General features: G+C 41.1%; 1 protein-coding gene across 2 annotated transcripts in view; it reads left to right on the top strand.

The window, feature by feature from the left end:
* cerk (ceramide kinase) overlaps positions 1-17,708 on the top strand; it is a 59,744-nt gene that overhangs the window by 11,808 nt on the left and 30,228 nt on the right. For both annotated transcript variants that reach the window (XM_015956699.3, XM_070549047.1), the window contains exons 2-6: positions 2,687-2,818; positions 4,248-4,370; positions 7,005-7,130; positions 7,788-7,854; positions 9,440-9,585. In XM_015956699.3, the coding sequence (XP_015812185.3) occupies positions 2,687-2,818; positions 4,248-4,370; positions 7,005-7,130; positions 7,788-7,854; positions 9,440-9,585 (594 nt within the window). The remainder of the gene's footprint in view (positions 1-2,686; positions 2,819-4,247; positions 4,371-7,004; positions 7,131-7,787; positions 7,855-9,439; positions 9,586-17,708) is intronic.

Below are 17,708 nucleotides of genomic sequence, written 5' to 3' on the forward strand. Positions count from 1 at the left end.
AACCATAGGCCCTATCAAATAAAAATGTTTTAAGGCTAGTCTTAAAAGTAGACAAGGTGTCTGCCTCACGGACTAAGGCTGAGAGCTGGTTCCAAAAGAGAAGAGCGTGATAGCTAAAAGATCTGCCTCCCATCCTAATTTTTAGATATTCTAGGAACCACCAGTAAACCTGCAGTTTGAAAGCAAAGTGCTCGGTTAGGAACGTATGGAACAATCAGGTCATAATGGAGCTTGATTATTACGAGCTTTATATGTGAGAAGAAGGACCTTAAAATCTATTCTGAATTTAACAGGCAGCCAATGAAAGGAAGCTAAGACAGGAGATATATGATCTCTCTTTTTAATTCTTATCAGAACTCTAGCTGCAGCATTTTGGACAAGCTGGAGACTTTTAACTACAGTCTGTGGACTTCCTGATAGCAGTGAATTACAAGAATCCGGTCTAAAGGTAATAAATGCATGGACTAGTTTTTCAGCATCACTCCTGGAAAAGATGCTCTTAGCAAAATTCTGAAGGTGGAAGAAGGAAATCCTACAAACCTGTTTAACATGGGATTACATTTAACAATAAATAAGATATGAGCCCAGTGTTGGAAATAACCTAAAGCCAGTTGTTAGACGTTTTTTGCCGGGAAGCGTAAACAGTGGGTAACATAACAGAACCTTTTTAAATCTTAAATTGTGTGAATTAAAGCTACAAAAACATCACTCAGGCTGAGCTGTGAATGATCTGTTCAGGACTGAGTGATTTTGTCATTTCTATCAAATCTTTCTGATTTAATTTTATGCAGCTTGCTTTTTAGTTAGTCTAGATAGCTCATTATAACCCTCTCATGCTGTTATTAAAATCTAAACGAACACTGCACCGTTCGCCTCTTTTATGAGACATCAGTGGAGGGATGGATATAAGTGACGATCAGATACATAAAAGTAACTCTTGCCTTTTTACACGTTCTTAGCCAAAATAAACCACTTTAACCCCGTCATTGAGAAATTACTGAGGTTTAGTTCAGATTTTGTGATATCTTGTCCTTATTTAGATTTACAATCACATTGAAAGGATCATTTTAAATTGTCACTCAACATCAGCGATCAGTTGAGCAGAGCACGTGAGAACATTTTCCAAGTAGTTGGAATAAAGCACAGTTTTTTCTTTGGTTTTTTCTCTTCCTTTAAAAGAAAACCATTACCCACGAACCCATAAGTCTTATTCCCATTCGTCAAAATGTGAATGTCGATGGCCACAAAGTTATTCATACCAGCGTGGCATATCATCTTTATTTGAGAAAGAAATGAAATCTTATTCTCTCGCACTCCCAGGAGAAAAATTGCATGCCATGCCTCCCTCCCATCCATTTCACCAGATCGGCTGAATTCATTTTGCAGGAGAGGCTTCAGGGCCTGTGAGTGATGGGGTGAAGGGGTCAGTTAAGCTTATTGTGAGTTAATATTACTCACATAAAAGTCAAGTTTTAAATGTGTTCTTTTGGTCACTATTGTTGTTGAATTATTACAAGATTTACAGCAAATCTTGGAAACAAGGATTTACTGGCTGTCGTGGTTTTATCAGATTAATTCCTCTTATTGTCCTCTCTCAAATATGTTAATGGATTGCATCATATGAAAATACACCCTCAAAACTGTACAAAGACCACAAACAGTAAAAATGTAACCATTACCACTTAAAATAGGAGAAAACTCCAAAAATAAATGTAGATTCATTTAAACTGAAGCAGAAACTATGTAGCACAGATAAATATTAAAACCAAACATTAGACATAATTTCTCAGATCAAGTACATCGATCCTTCTCAGTGGTCCTATGGTAAGATTGTCTACCCTGGGACTGGGAGGTTGGGGTTCAAATCCACGGTTGGGTCATACTAAAGGTTTTAAAATGGGACCCAATGCCACCCTGCTTGACACTCAGCTGTAAGGGGTTGGACCGGGGACTTAAACCACCAAATAGTTCCCAAACACAGGCACAACTGCAGCTCGCCACTCGCTACAAGGATGGGTCAAATGCAGAGATGTAATATCACGAGTGAGTGATGATGACTAATGGGACTTTAAGTTAGGATCAGGTAAAGCTCGTGTGTGATGCTTTCATCATTTTCATCAGGAAGAAATGTTGCTAATTTTTGGATGTGACTGCATTTGGAGCCAGAGTTCATAGTGATGCAGCAGAAAAACTGTAGCACAGTCTGGCCTTAGAGTTTCATTAGCTTTTTTTTTCTCACCAGCATCTAAATTGTTTACTAAGAAGTTTAAACTTCATTTTCTGTATTTAACCATCTGCGAACCGCAGCTTGAATTGGCTCAGAGTTTGTTTTCTTTAAAAACACAGTCGCCGCCTCTCAGCTGTTTGCAGAGCCCTAGCGATGGGGCAGCTACAGGTAGTTACAGCAGCTGGGCTTGTGACAGTGCAAGTCCTTTATGGCCCTTGTAGGTGTAATGGTCAAAGTGTTGCAGGCTGCTTACAATACATAATAAAGGTGATCTTGTGGGGTTTCTTATGTACTACAGCTGTCAAAAGATATTATCATGACTATATTGTTGTTTGGTTGTATAACAATAAATAACAGTTTAGATTTTTAATTAATACATTTTAATGTGTTTCCTAGTTTATACTTTAGCCAAACTGAAAAATTTTTGATAGTGCATTTGACTAAGTGAATGTCTTTCAGATCTCAGCCATGCTGTTCCTGTAAGTGAAATTGTGGCTGTCCACAAGCCAGAAGACGAGGACCAACCACAGATGAGGAGGACTCAGAAAAAGAATAAGGAATCGTCTCAGTTTGTTCCCTACGCATTCACAGGTAGAAAAAGTTACTCTTGAATTCATAAAATGCATTAGCCTGTACTGCTATCTGCTCTTCACTCAAAAAGACCATGTCTAGAAAGTCCAAAGTTGATACCAAAGCCGTTTCAAAGGCATCTTCATCTCAGTTGTTCCACTCATTGCACCACCAAACTGATAAAGAACTGTGCAGGGTTTCCCCCAGAAAATGAGTTAAGCCTGGCGGATTCAGCCGTCAGAGGGGGTGGGGGTGGGGGTCACGCTCCATCCCGCAGCGCTCCTCCGTGAGAGCGGGGGTGGGGGTTGCACACGTTCTGCTGCTGTTTTTCACATTAGCCTGGTGGGTGGCCAAGCAAAGCCTGGTGGGCTGCCAGGTTTATAAAGCGCTGGGGGAAACCCTGCTGTGATTGGCCCATCAAATCGATAGAGCGCTGTGATTGGCCCATCAAATCGATAGAGCGCTGTGATTGGCATAACACAAGACTGTTTGGGTCTGCTTAGGAGTGTTGGTAGACCGACCTGCAGGGCAAAATCCATTTTGCTTCAGCTACGGTCGGTCCAGCTTTCTAGGCTAAGAAAAGGTCCTTTTTAGGAAAAGATGCAGCATCTTTACTTCCTGTTACACCTATGACCGCAGCCCAGTTCCACCAGTCAAAAATAATCCCCTAGCTCTAAAACAGCTGCAGACATCTCTCTGGGCTTTAACAGGACCAACCCTCCCCAGGTCCCCGATGGCTGAACACCTGCCTCTTTAGAGCCAGTTTTTATTTGAAGTCATTAGATTACATCCAAACAAGATAAGGACTTAAATTATTTATCACAGCCAGATCTAGAAAATTGAATTCTCTAATGTGGGCTTTTACAGGCGTTGACGTTGACACGACTGCTTGGCGACAGCGTGCGGCTTTAAAGACACGTCCCATCATTAACATCCTGATGATGTAACCCATTAGAGGGTGATTTTACACCCACCTCAAACCCCGCTCCGCCTGCCTTGCTCCAGCTTCTGTTAATGATTCAGACTGCAGCTCCTCCATGAAAATTCAGGTTTTTCAGCTGATGAGAAGAAATGCTTAGTGGGATCATTTGACTTTGAAATGCTTACTGAGTGAATCTGCTGTCAAAGTGCTTAGTGAGTGAATTTCTGCTTAATGTAAATATTTCAGTGATGTTATGCTAAAAACATTATGAATGTTCACTTTTTTTTCCTTTTTTTTTTGCTTCGCTTAACTGATTTCCTCCATCATGTCTTACTCAGTCATTTCCATGTGTGATTGACCCCGTTGGTGGGAAGTAAAACATGGGTTCATTTTCAGGGCAGTTGCTGTAAGTGAAAGAAAGTGATGGTTCACTTATGACCAAATAAGCTTTGGAGGCTTTTTATTTCCTCTGTTTACACACATGAGGTATTACCTTCTAATTTAATGCATCTTTTTATTTCCTTACAGTTTCCTACGTGCGGCGGATGAAGCAGCACCAGTGGCAGTGCAGCGATGTGACGTTCCTCTGCGACAGCCGGGGACTCTGTGAGCAGTGGATCCAAGTTACGAATGAGCAGCTGTCATTACTCAGTAGGTGCTCCCTGATGTCTTTTTTCATCAGATATGGTGCTGCACTTTGGACTCAAACTGTTTATTGACTATAAATCATTAATGGTGGACTCTAGCTGTGGCTTTTTGCCAAAAGTAGTTAACAAAATAAAAGCTGAAGCACACAAAGTTGTTAAACTTCACTTAGTGCAGATGAGGGCAAATACAAATAAATGAAGTTTATTAAGCTAGAGGTGAAAACCTCTTTTACGCATGCACACACTTTATCTAGCAAACACGATCATGTCTGTATCAAAAAGAGTCACTACAGTTACTCAACAAATACAAACTAACTGTGGGCTTTTTATTAGCTGCTCAGAGAAATCCAGCAGAAACTGAATAAAAATATAAAAACACAAGAAAATATAATTCTCCTGGCATCTGAAACTGATAGTGAATTACAATTTTATGGAACAATAAGAGTTTTAGATGGTGAGAAAAATGTGGAGACTAGATGTGACTGTTTTTGCACGCAGACAAGTGTAACCCTCAAAGCTGCCTGTTGAAAGGGTTAAACTTGTAATAAAATAGCATTTTTATTTGTTTTCCTCCAATCTGACACAACTGGAACACGACTGTGAGGCGTAATAATTACAAGCACTTTTTAAGCACAGACACGTTTTAACCCTTTGTCCATCAGGCCAATCACTTGGTAAAGCACGGTGAAGTTCTTCTAGCTTATTTTGAAAATACTCTTAATTTTATTAAATAAATAAAATATAAAACTAATCTGAAAAACAGGGACATGAAAGGGTTTATTATCCTAAAGAACATTTAAGTTAACCTGGCATATAGTCTGTCCATGACCCATAAACAGATGTCTACGTGGGGCGGGATCTAGGCTTGTCTTCCTAACGGTCCACTCTCTGCATGCAATGGAAACAACGGAAAATACTCACCACCATGGATGTCAGTCAACTGGGCAGTCCACTGTACAATGCCCAAGAAAACACAAATATATCTTTTTTCTAAATAAATGACTTAAGTACCTCTATCTGCTCTTGACTCAAAGAAAAGTCTAAGTTTAGTGAGTTTGATCTCAAAGTCATTTCAAATGAACTGCTGCTATCTTAGTTGTTCCACACTGTTGCGTCACCACCAAACCGCATTGGGATTGGCCCAACGATGGAGCACTGTGATTGGCATAACACAAAACTAATCAGGCCAAATAATAGACCTGCTGAGGCTTCTTTGGAGCTAGACCGACATGCACAGCAGTATAATTTTACTTAGATTTCTAAGCTAGTCTCATAGCTCTGGCTATAAAATTTAGCTTAACTGGTTCAGACTAGCCCTTAGCTCCTCAGTACCAGAGGTTGTAAATTCTATTTTAACAAACAAAAGCTGTTAAGGACAAAATACAAATGGAACTGCTTTGCCATCAACTTTGAACTATTTAGACTTGGTTTTTTCTTTGAGTGAAGAGTAGATAGAGGTACTTAAGTCCTTTATTTAGAAAAAGGATGTATTTGAGTCTTCTTTGACTGTGTATGGCAGACTGTCCCATGACTGAAATCTGTCAATGGGTCATGGCCAGACTATATATTTATGTATGTAGGATGGCATGTTGGGCTATTATAACACAACATTATCATGTATTATATATTAGTGGTTATTTACAGCAAATAGTACCTAATATTTCTACCAAAGTAGCAGAGTATGGAGAACAGGTTGTGGTTTACAAAATAACATTAACTGTTCTGCTGCTATATTGTGGTTTTGGAAGTCTATGATGGGACAGAATGCCAAAAATCTCAACTACTTAAACATTATACTGGAACCAGCCACTAGGGGGAGCGTGTTTTTTTTTCTGGCTTCAGCTTCTAGGTTTCATTTTCATGTCTAACAAATCTTAAAATATAAGTTCCATCTTTTAAGACATTTAATATTTTTATAATACACTTCAAAATTTTATTTGCATTTGAACTTGTTTATCAGTTTAATTATAAAACTATATTTGAACAGAGGCTATCCAAAAAGCTCTTTGTAAGGAGTCAGATAGTCATAACTTTTTGCACAGAAACACAAAGGCTGAAAGATCCCGTTAAGTTTGGTTTAATGCCTCTGAAACGGTCCCCTTCATCACGTTCTGCTTGACAAGATTAATCAACTCAAGGAAATTGACCTCATTCATTGTGAAGATGAAGTGTGTGTGTGTCTTTAATAGTGTAAGTCTCCTCCATAATGCACCTTTAAACTATTCATTGACAATCCATTTGTGTAATCTATTGGAACTTTTGTCTTATTGCCAAAAGATGTGGAGCCTTTTTGCTCGCTTTACATTTGATCTAATTTCATTCCGTTTTTAAAGCATCAGCTGCTGTATCTCGGTTGTTTTCTCCCAAATTCAGCCTCCTACAACAGCCCTAAACAAGCCATTTAGTATTACCTATCGCAGCACTTGTAGGTTTATCACAAAGTGATGCAGTGCTCCTACATCACTTCATTCTCCTTTCACACTTAGCAGACGTGTCATTTATTTTTTTGAGCGCTGTTTTTGAGCGTCAGACAGGTGGAATGTTCAATTTTAAAAAGGTCTCTGGTTAATGAAAACCTAATCAAGCTGGTGTCAGAAAAAAAAGAAATTAAATTCATTGACTATCCTTCACTTTGCAGCCAACCGACCAAAGAGCCTGCTGGTGTACATCAATCCTTGCGGAGGAAAGCAGCGTGGAAAGCGTATTTACGAGCAGAAGGTGGCACCTGTTTTTCGGCAAGCCGGCATCTTTACAGATGTGATTGGTGGGTCTCTATCAGTAACATTCCACAACATTTAAATAAAAAATGAGTCTCGAAGGCCACTGTATAGATCTGTGCTGCCACCGTGGGCCTCTCACGAGTACAGAGGAGCCACTCAAGGATATGCTTTTGCTTATAGCGGCATTAATCACACTATCACCTTAACGGAAGCCGTGATACTTGATAAGCTTGGGTATCCAAACACATCTATTATTTAATAAGTGCTGCTGCAGCACATAGTCTGGAGTATTGATGGTCCATCACAATGAGTACTGTTCACTCTGGGCTTCCTATAGCTGCTTTGAATTGCAATGATTATATTTGTGCTGGTATTATACGACTGGTAAACAGATTTACTGTTGAAATTATGTTTTTGTTTCGTCTGTCTCAGGGCTCATTTTGTTAATATACAGTACAATAGCTGAATGAGGCTGTTTGGACTACTGTGCCCCGGCTTTTTCAGAACATTAATCTGCTCAGTGGGTTTCAGCAAACAAGAGCAGTGCTTTTCCTAGTCATGTTTTCTTTTCGTTTTCTCCCCCAAAAGCTTGGAACAACACACTTTATGCTCCAATCAGGCCACGAAAAGTTCAGTGATTTTGTTTTTACCCTGCCTTTTTATTACAGTTGAATTAATGGTTGTTTAATTGGTTTTCACAGTTACGGAGCGTGCTAATCATGCCAGAGACCACTTGAGAACTGAGGCTAATCTAGACAAATATGATGGGTGAGTATTTCAAGGCAGTTGGTCCTTCATATTCAAATTTAAGACACATTCACTCACTGGCTACTTTATTAGATACTTGTTAACACAACATGGCAGCAACTCAGTGCATTTAGGACATCTAGACCTGGGGTAGAGGACAAGCTGAAGTTAAAACTGAGCATCATGTAAAATGGTTGCTGTGCCAACTGGGACTGGGATTTTCACCCACAACAATCTATGAGGCTTACATACAATGGCCTGAAAAAGATAAAATATTGAGTGAGCATCAGTTGAGTGGTTCAAAAGGCCTTGTTCATGTCAGAGGTGAACAAGCAGACTGGTTGGAGGTGATTGAAATGTTACAACAGCTGAACTAACCAATGGTTCCAACCAAGGTTTGCAAAAAAGCACATTTCTTCCACATCATGTATCTTGAAGCAATAGGACTCCAGCAGCAGAAGACCACATCAGGTGTCACTCCTGTCATCCAAGAACAGTAAACCGAGGCTATCACTAACACAGGGCCGGCAGAACCAGACCATAAGAAACTGGATAATGTTTCCAGTTCTGGATTTCAGCTGCAACATTCAGATGGTCGGGTCAGAATTTGGCATGGACAACTTGAGCCTACCACAGCCTACCTGAGTATTGCTCCTGAACATGTCCATCCCTTTATGACCACATGGACCCATCTTCTGAAGGCTGCTTCAAGCGGGACAAAGCACCATGTCACAAAACTCTGATCATCTCTAACCGGGTTCTAGAACATGACCATGCCTCCACAGTCACCAGATCTCAGTCCAGTCCAAAACATTTTGAGATGTGGTAGAATAGGAAATTCACATCATGGATGCAACTGTGGTAAGTTGTCATGTCAACATAGACCAGAATCTCTGAGGAACACCTTGCTGAATTTATGACATGAGGAATTTCTGAAAGCAATGGTTATTACTAAACCCTAAACTGGCCCACACCAAGCTGAAAAGTCTGAGTCGCTGATAGCTGTTTAATTAGTCAGAGTGATCCCATAACATTTAAAAACAGATTACCTCTCCTGGTTTTTTTTTTCTTACAACCACAACACAAATTAAAATGGAAAAATTGCTGACATACGTCAAGGTTGTGTTTTCAGCTCAACTCGTAAAGTATTTGAGCCAAGCAAGAAGCCAAGGGTAAAGAAAGTGAACAAAAGGGGTTCTTTTGTTCCCGCTGAGCACCTTGCCATTTCAGCTCCTATTCATCCTATATTTGTTACAACAGAAGCAGGGTTAGAGTCCATTATGGCTTTTCTTTCTGCAGTGCGTGTAATTTATAGATGCATTTCAGTTGGTTTTGAGTTAGATTTAGGAAGGTGTAATGTCTGGTGGCACTGCGTGATATTCCTATTTATTGTAGGGTTTCACAGCTGCCCTGTTTCATTATTGTCAATGTTTTCTTGCCATGTAGTTATTTTTCTTCTGACTTCTGTGCCTTAAATGTACATGAAGCTCTATTCATTATATAACAACCAGCAGGCATGCTAACATGGAAAAAAAACTGCTGTAAATAAAAAAAAAAGCAAAATAAGACAAACACTTGTAAGTTGTTATTTACTGTATCCCTCCAGGGTGGTGTGTGTGGGTGGAGATGGAATGTTCAGTGAGATCCTGCACGGGCTGGTTATCAGGACCCAACGTGACCACGATGTAGATCAAAACCGGCCAGATGCAGAGTTGGTGTCGTGCCTTTCACGCATCGGGATCATCCCTGCAGGTGGGTTATTACCCAAAAACACCTCAGAGTTGGTGATCATTGGGTCTGGGTATTTTTAAAGGCTTTAGGAGCCTTTCAGAGAGGAGGTGGTGGGTATGGCACACCTCACTGTTGAGCAGCACAACTATCACCATCGACCAGCCAGACCTTGTCCAATGCTATCACTCTCAAACTTTACGCAAAGACTCATGACACAAACCTTTGATGGTTTTGGTACACAAACATTGCTCATGTCATTCAACAAAGAAACTTGCTAACAATTACCGTATTTTCCGGACTATAAGTTGCTCCAGAGTATAAGTCGCACCAGCCATAAAATGTATAATGAAGAAGAAAAAAACATATATAAGTCACACTGGACTGTCGCATTTTGGGGGGAAATTTTATTATTTTCTTACAAAATCTAAGACCAAGCATTTCACATTACAAGACAAGTACCGGTAACAATAACAGAATAAACAATCAGGGCGCAACAGCGCACCACGGTCTCCAGCAAAGGATGGCGGTGTGTCAAACCCTCCCAGCGGGCGGGGAGAGCACCCGCAGCACCCCGCCACAGGCTGCGGCAGGGGATGGTGGTGTTTGATACCCTCCCAGCGGGGCAGAGGAGCCGAAACCTGGACCAGAGCCGGCCCGCAGCAGTGCGCAACGGTCTCTAGCAGGTGATGGCGGGGCAGGGGAGCTCATTTCCGGTCCGGAGCCGGCCCGCAGCAGCGCGGTATACATTATTTGGTAGTCGCTCTGGAGTATAAGTCGCAGGACCAGCCAGACTATGAAAAAAGTGTGACTTGTAGTCGGGAAAATACGGTACTTCACTTTTATGAGGAATTTTATACAAATTTGGAACAGTAAAGGATACATATGTTGGGGGGGGGGGGGGGTATTTTAGTTATTTTGATCCCTTAAATATTCCCGATAAGTCTTAATTTGGCTTGTTTGGTTTCTGCATCTGATTAGATAATAGCACGACGGAAGGAAGCTAGAAAACAGATGATTTTTCTTTTGTAAAAAAAGGAGATTCTTTTGTATAACATGGTCAGTTAAGGACTTGAAGACAAAGGAGTGCATCAAATTCGTGGTGAGATTTTAGTGAGCCACTTTTCCTTCTACACAAGTAATCAGCTCATTACCACCATCTTTACAGTGAAAAGGTAGACTGAGGCGAATGCTGTGGTACAACCAACTGATTATTAGCATGAACTTAAGAGTACACATTAACAGATAAGCAAACTTGTCACAAGAGAACACAGAGGATACATCATTTATAAGGTTTAATCATTTATTCTAATAGATGTTATATCCACAGACCAGGAATGAGAGTAGAAGATGTGGAGTAGAAAGTACATTAAATAAACAAAAACAAAATTGGTTGTAACACCTCATCATGTCTTTTCTAGAGCAAGTTTACTGAGAAACCATTTATTACTCATTATTTTGAAAATTATCAGTCATTCTGACTTTTTCATGCAGGCTGAACATGAAAATAATCTCCTACACCTATCTCCTGCATTAGCTTCTGATAGAAATAAAAGTAGGATTTGAAAAGTCTGACAGAACTACATCACACTGTCACTTAAAAATCATGGACTCACCCATCTTGGTGAGTTAGCATTAGCAACTCCACCACACGGCACACCTCCATCAGCCTATTGTTATGTGTGGAGATAAAACATGAACGTTGCAGTGCAGAGTCAGTGGTAGAGTTGCATTGCTGTTAGCCAATCAGAGGTGAGATGTCTGAATTTCAGGAAATAAGACTCTGAGGGTGTTTCTCAATGTCAAGGCGTCTGGCCTTGTGAGGCGATGTCTTGCAAGGCCAGGCGCCTTGTTTACGAGGACACTCCTTCCATGGTCAAAGAAAAAGCTTAAATGGAACAGACTTGCATCACTTGACCACGCCTTCCACGGCAAACACGTAATGCCACGTGACACGGGAGATAACGTTATACTTTACACATATTAGTTTCAATATAAATATGTGTATAAATATAAATATGTGTATATATATATATGTGAAATTAAATATGCAAGTGAGTTACTACCCGCTTGCCACCGAAGTTACACATACTAAGCAACTAGCCAACCATAGATAACTTCTTTGGATCTAAAAAAACATTTTAAATTAGTTGACTTACTTTTAAACTAGAAATTTGTCCCTGAAGTAGCTTCTGGCTTCTGATCCGCCATCCTTTTGAAAATACTGCGGTGTATTCTGGGAAATTTTTGACCAAGGCTAGGCTACAAGATACCTCCCATGTATCCTTGCTCAGCTAGCTAAACGGCTAACAAACGGAGAACACATGCCTCTGTAGAACATAAACATTGGAGCACGCCTTGGTGGTTCCTGATGACGCATCTCCTAGACAACCGGGGCGGGGCCAAGATATCAAGGTGAGGTTCCTTGGCATTGAGAAACACCCTGAATGTGTTCTGTTCCTCACTCCTCTAGCCAACTTCTACTTCCTGAAACAGGAGCACGAGAGCTTTTTCCCCCACAGAGATTCATTTAGTATGCAATCATACTAGAGACCAATGATGTAGATCTGTGTGGTTTTTCTCATCCAAGTGTTACCATGTCTATTTTCTATCAGTGGCTAGTAGAGGAAATAGGGGTAGAAGATTATTTTCACATTCAGCCTGTATGTGAAGCTCAGAATGACAGACCATATTTAAAAACTTAAGTAAAAAAACTGTTTCTCAGTGAACTTTGTCTTTAAAACACACCTAAAGTTGGCTAAGCTGAGTCCCATTCTGTCCTGCTCTGAACTTGAGACCGTTATCCACACCTTCATCTCCTGCCGCTTAAACTACTGCAACTCTCTTTTCACGTGTCTGAGCAGAACCTCCCTGAACCGTCTACTAGGGATGCACCGATCAGGTTTTTTGCTGCCGATCACCGATACCGATATCAAAGAATGCTGATCACCGATACCGATCACGTTCATTGGCCAGAAATTTTCTACAACATTATAATGAGTGCTACAAACTACATAATCTGGGAATAAAGGAAATGTAACCTAATCTAAAATGGTCTGTATGACCCCCAAATTCCACTACCTCCGCTCCGCTCCGGTCCGCCCCCGCCTTCCGCAGCCACTCGCTTCCGAACTCAATTTTTACTGGTACCCGCTCTACAACGGCTCCGCTCCGGTGCGGAGACCTGAGGGGGGCAAACAAGCATGCGCGGGATTTTCGAGATCTTGCGATACAGTCCGAGCAATAAACGCGGAAGTTAGATCCAAACACCCGTTGTGTGGGAGAAACATCGGCATGAGCTGTTTAATCTGCCCATCATTTGTGTTGAGAGATCAGCAGTGTTTGGATCAACAAAGTATGACTACTTTGATAGTAGAAACTGTATTTATGGCTTACTTTTGTGCATTTAAACTTCAGCCGCCATTGATAGTTGTTAAAAGTTGTTAAACCTGTGCATATGAAACAAAAAACGCCTTTTGTGTATCGATTTATTGTGAAAAACGGAAATTGTGCTCGCTCCTTTTCCTGTTGGGCCGTTGTGATTTCTGTCCATTTACTGCGGAGGTGCTCCGGCGTCCGGCGAAAATAGGATCGATTCTATTTTTGCCGGACGCCGGAACAGAGGGCGGCGCACGGCGCCGCACTGCCGGAGCACGGCCGCAGTAGTGGAATTGCTCTGATTGACTACAACGGACCGATTTTGCCCCGGCGTTCGTGTCAGAACGGAGCGCAGCGGAGCGGAGGTAGTGGAATTTGGGGGTTAGGGTTGTCACAGTGTGAAAATTTAACCTCACGGTTATTGTGACCAAAATTACCACGGTTTTCGGTATTATCGCGGTATTTTTTTTAAACATGCTACATTTTCACACAATTAAATGAACCTGTAAGTCAGGAAAATATTGTCCTCAGTTTGTGTCTAAATTTTGCCTAAAATGTGTTATTTTGTAATTAAGTTGTTTATTTGTTTACATTTTCCCCTTCAGTCTTTAAAATACCAATATTTGCCCATAACTTCTTATTTTATGTCTGTTTGATGTCATCATTTTAAAAATATTAGATCAGATGATACTCAGTACTCAAGTAGCCTTCTAATCAGATACTTTTTTACCCTTACTTGAGTAATCCGTATATCAGGAAAATATTGTCCTCGGTTTGTGTCCTTCCAGTGAGCTTTGCAGATGTGGGAAAATGTCATCAGGCAGTAATCGTTGTTAAATTCATAATTATTCTCGGAGAGAGACCAACTCTTATCTGCCCCTGGGAGCCCCGTAATGCATAGCGTCATTTCAACATGGGGGTGTCCGTGACACGGTTTATATGCAGGTAGCGGCGCTGCGGCTGCTTTATATAGCGGCTCGTTGCATTCTCCCTCAACCCAAATCCTCGGATCACGCATTTTAGCTAAAACGCTAACGTTTACTTGCCTTGCGTTGACTGTAGAGTTGTGGGTGATGGTCACGCAGATGTGTCATGAGATTTGAAGCGTTGCTGCCTTTCACAGACAATTTTTCTGCTCGTGCTGCAAACAGGATAGCCGTCCGTCTTCCATAAACTCCCTCGGCATTCTTCAAATATCTAAAAGATGCCTGTACTTCCGACTTTGTCTTCTTTGAGGGATAATAAATGTCCTCCTGAGCGCTGCCGTCTCCTCCTTTGACCATTATTTCAGCTTTAGCTTCAAGAAAGTTTTGTTGTAAGCAAAGCGTGCATGTGCCGCCGGCAACTTCAGCCGATGATACGGTGGCTGGTAAGGGTCACCGCGCCTACACCGCAGCCACGGTAAACCCACCAAGATAATATAGTTTTTTTAAAAACAAGACGGTTATTATTGTCAACTTTTTTTCTTTTTTCTTTTTTACCGGGGTTTAGCGCTACACTGGTTACCGTGACAACCCTACCTGATCGGTTTGCTCTGATCTATTTTGAAAATTCCGATCAAAACCGATAGGGGCGCTATCGGCCGATTACGATCAAATGCCGATCCATCGGTGCATCCCTACCGTCTACAGGTGGTTCAGAATGCCTGTGCTCGGCTTCTGACCAAGTCCTCCAAACACACCCACATCACCCCACTCACTTCTCCTCCAGCTTCATTGGTTGCTACTCAACTTCAGGGTTCATTTCAAGATCCTGGTTCTGGTCTATAGGGCCTTACATGGACAAGCACCATCTTACATTGGTGATCTTCTTAGTCTCTAGACCCCCAGCAGGTCCCTGAGGTCCAGTGACCAAAGCCTACTGGTTGTGCAGCGCACCAGGCTAAAGACCAAAGGTGACAGATCATTTGCTGCTGTGGCCTCCAGACTCTGGAACTCTCTCCCCCTGAGCCTGAGATCAGTGGACTCAGTGGTCTCCTTTAAAAAGCAGCTGAAAACTCACCTGTTCAGAATGGTTTTGTGTGACCTTCAAACCCTCTCTCTTTATTCTGCTCTCCCCACCTATTCCACCTTCCTCAGGATCCACTGATTTCCCTCTTTCCTATTTTTGTTTTTGTGAAGCGCTTCATGATTTTTATCTTCCAATCCAATCCAATTTTATTTATAAAGCGCATTCACAAGGCATTACAACCAAACAAGGCGCTGTACACTAAAAATGTTAGTTAATCAAACCGGCGTTATACAAACATGTCGAACACAGATAAAAGATAAAAAGGAAATACAACAAAATTCCCTAAATCTAACAGCTAAAAATCAATAAGACACAGGGAGAATAAAAATTAGAAAAACATTTTAAAAACGAACCTCAATAGTATGGAAGTTGATATTGTAAAGTCCATTTTTAAACAATGCAGATGTAAGTGATGGTGATAATTATGTTATATAAGCTAGGTTGAAGTAGTGAGTTTTCAAGCGTGATTTAAAAATGCTAGCTGTTGGTGCTAGCCTCACTAGCAGTGGTAATGCGTTCCACAGCTTCGGTGCACAGACAGAGAAAGCCCTTTCTCCACGGCTTTTTAAACGTGCATTTGGAACAGCTAGAAGGAGCTTATCTTCAGACCTGAGAGCACGCGGCGGGTTGTAGTAATGGACAAGTTCACACAGATATGGAGGAGCTTGATGGTTCAAGGATTTGTAAGTCAGAAGCATAATTTTGAAATTTATCCTAAACTGCACGGGCAACCAGTGGAGAGATTTCAGAATTGGAGAAATGTGTTGTCTTCTGTCAGCTCCAGTCAGCAACCTAGCTGCTGAATTCTGGACCAGCTGAAGTCTAGAAAGAGCTGCTTTACTGATGCCATATAAGCAGGAGTTGGAGCAATCCAGCCTTGAAGTGATGAAAGTGTGGACCACAGATTTCAGAAGATGGACACTCAGGATGTGCTTTAGGTTCGAGATGTGTCTTAGTTGGTAAAAACATGATTTAACTGTGTTATTGACCTGGGCATCCATCTTCAGAGCCTGGTCCATTTTTACTCCAAGGTTGGAGATTACAGAGGATACATTAGGTGAGAGATAGCTGAGGTCATGTTGATGAGTTGCCGTGGTACTGTTAGGACTGAAAACGATTAAGTCAGTTTTGGAGTCATTAAGATGGAGGAAGTTGTCAGCTAGCCATTGCTTGACCTCAAGGATACAATCAGACAGAACTTTCGTTGATTGAGTTGGCTTAAATGAAAAATAGATTTGACAGTCGTCAGCGTAAAGATGGTATGAGACAGCGTGCTTTCTGAAAATGGCTCCTAAGGGCAGTATATAGAGGTTGAACAGTAACGGGCCGAGAATTGAACCTTGTGGGACACCCCAACGTAGAGGCTGTGACTCGGATGAACAGCCATCCAACATGACCCTAGCAGACCTGTTACAAAAGTATGACCTAAACCAATCTAGGGCTGTGCCTGAAATGCCAGCCCAAGTGTGAAGTCTTGTGATCAAAATGTCATGATCGATCGTGTCCAATGCTGCGGATAGATCCAAAAGTACCAGAACCACATGGAAACCTGAATCTAAAGCCAGAAAAATGTCATTAAATACCCGAATGTGAGCAGTTTCAGTGCTGTGCTGTTTTCTAAAACCAGACTGACAGATGTCCATTATCTGAATTTCATTTAGATGTTTCACCAACTGTGCATAGACTATTTTCTCAAGAACCTTAGATAAAAATGGTAATTTGGAAATTGATCGGAGATTAGAGTAATCGGTGGGATCAAGGCCGGGTTTTTTCAGGATTGGTTGTAGAACAGCGTGTTTAAAGGCACGAGGAACTTCAGCCAATGTCAAGCTACTATTTATAATGCCTAGCACGCATCTTGAGAGGCACTATAGAAAATATCTTTTCTTCTTCTTCTAAAGATTTTGTTCCGGCCACAAACCATGTCTTAATCCAGATTTTTTTTAAATACCTATATTTACATACCAGTTATCACAATAAGTATGTTGGATTTATTGGATGAGATATAAAAATTAAATAAATCCCAAATGAAATAAAATAGCATGTATCCCAACTCAACAATGACCTCAGAATTTTCCTGCACATTCTTGCTGCACCAGTTATAGATCTTATAGTTGAAAAAGCTTGTCTCGACACATTTAAAATCAGTTCCATGATGGAAAAAACATTTTCTGGTTCTGTTATAAAAAATTAAGACATTTTGTCACTGGTGGAACCAAAAATTCCTTCATGTGCCGCAGATTCAAACAGCAAACATATTAATTTTTGGGGCAAAGATAAAAAGCACTGTGGGTTCATTTTGTTGAAGTGATAACAAGGGCCTCACTGGCATGACATTTTAGGGAAAACAGATAAAAATGGAGCTGCTTAGCTGAGGATTTGCCTTGTGACTTTTCTCGAACAGGCTACTGTGCTTGACAAACTTGAGAGGAATAAAACATTAAGCATCTGAGAGCTGAACATCATGTGCACCAGTTGTACTTTATCAAAGAGAGCTAGTTAGACGAAAAAAGCTCTGCTACAATTCTCTCTCTCTCTCTCTCTCTCTCTCTCTCTCTCTCTCTCTCTCTCTCTCTCTCTCTCTCTCTCTCTCTCTCTCTCTCTCTCTCTCTCTCTCTCTCTCTCTCTCTCTCTCTCTCTCTCTCTCTCTCTCTCTCTCTCTCTCTCTCTCTCTCTCTCTCTCTCTCTCTCTCTCTCTCTCTCTCTCTCTCTCTCTCTCTCTCTCTCTCTCTCTCTCTCTCTCTCTCTCTCTCTCTCTC

The sequence above is a fragment of the Nothobranchius furzeri genome, chromosome 1 (assembly GCF_043380555.1).
Source record: "Nothobranchius furzeri strain GRZ-AD chromosome 1, NfurGRZ-RIMD1, whole genome shotgun sequence".
NCBI lineage: Eukaryota > Metazoa > Chordata > Actinopteri > Cyprinodontiformes > Nothobranchiidae > Nothobranchius > Nothobranchius furzeri.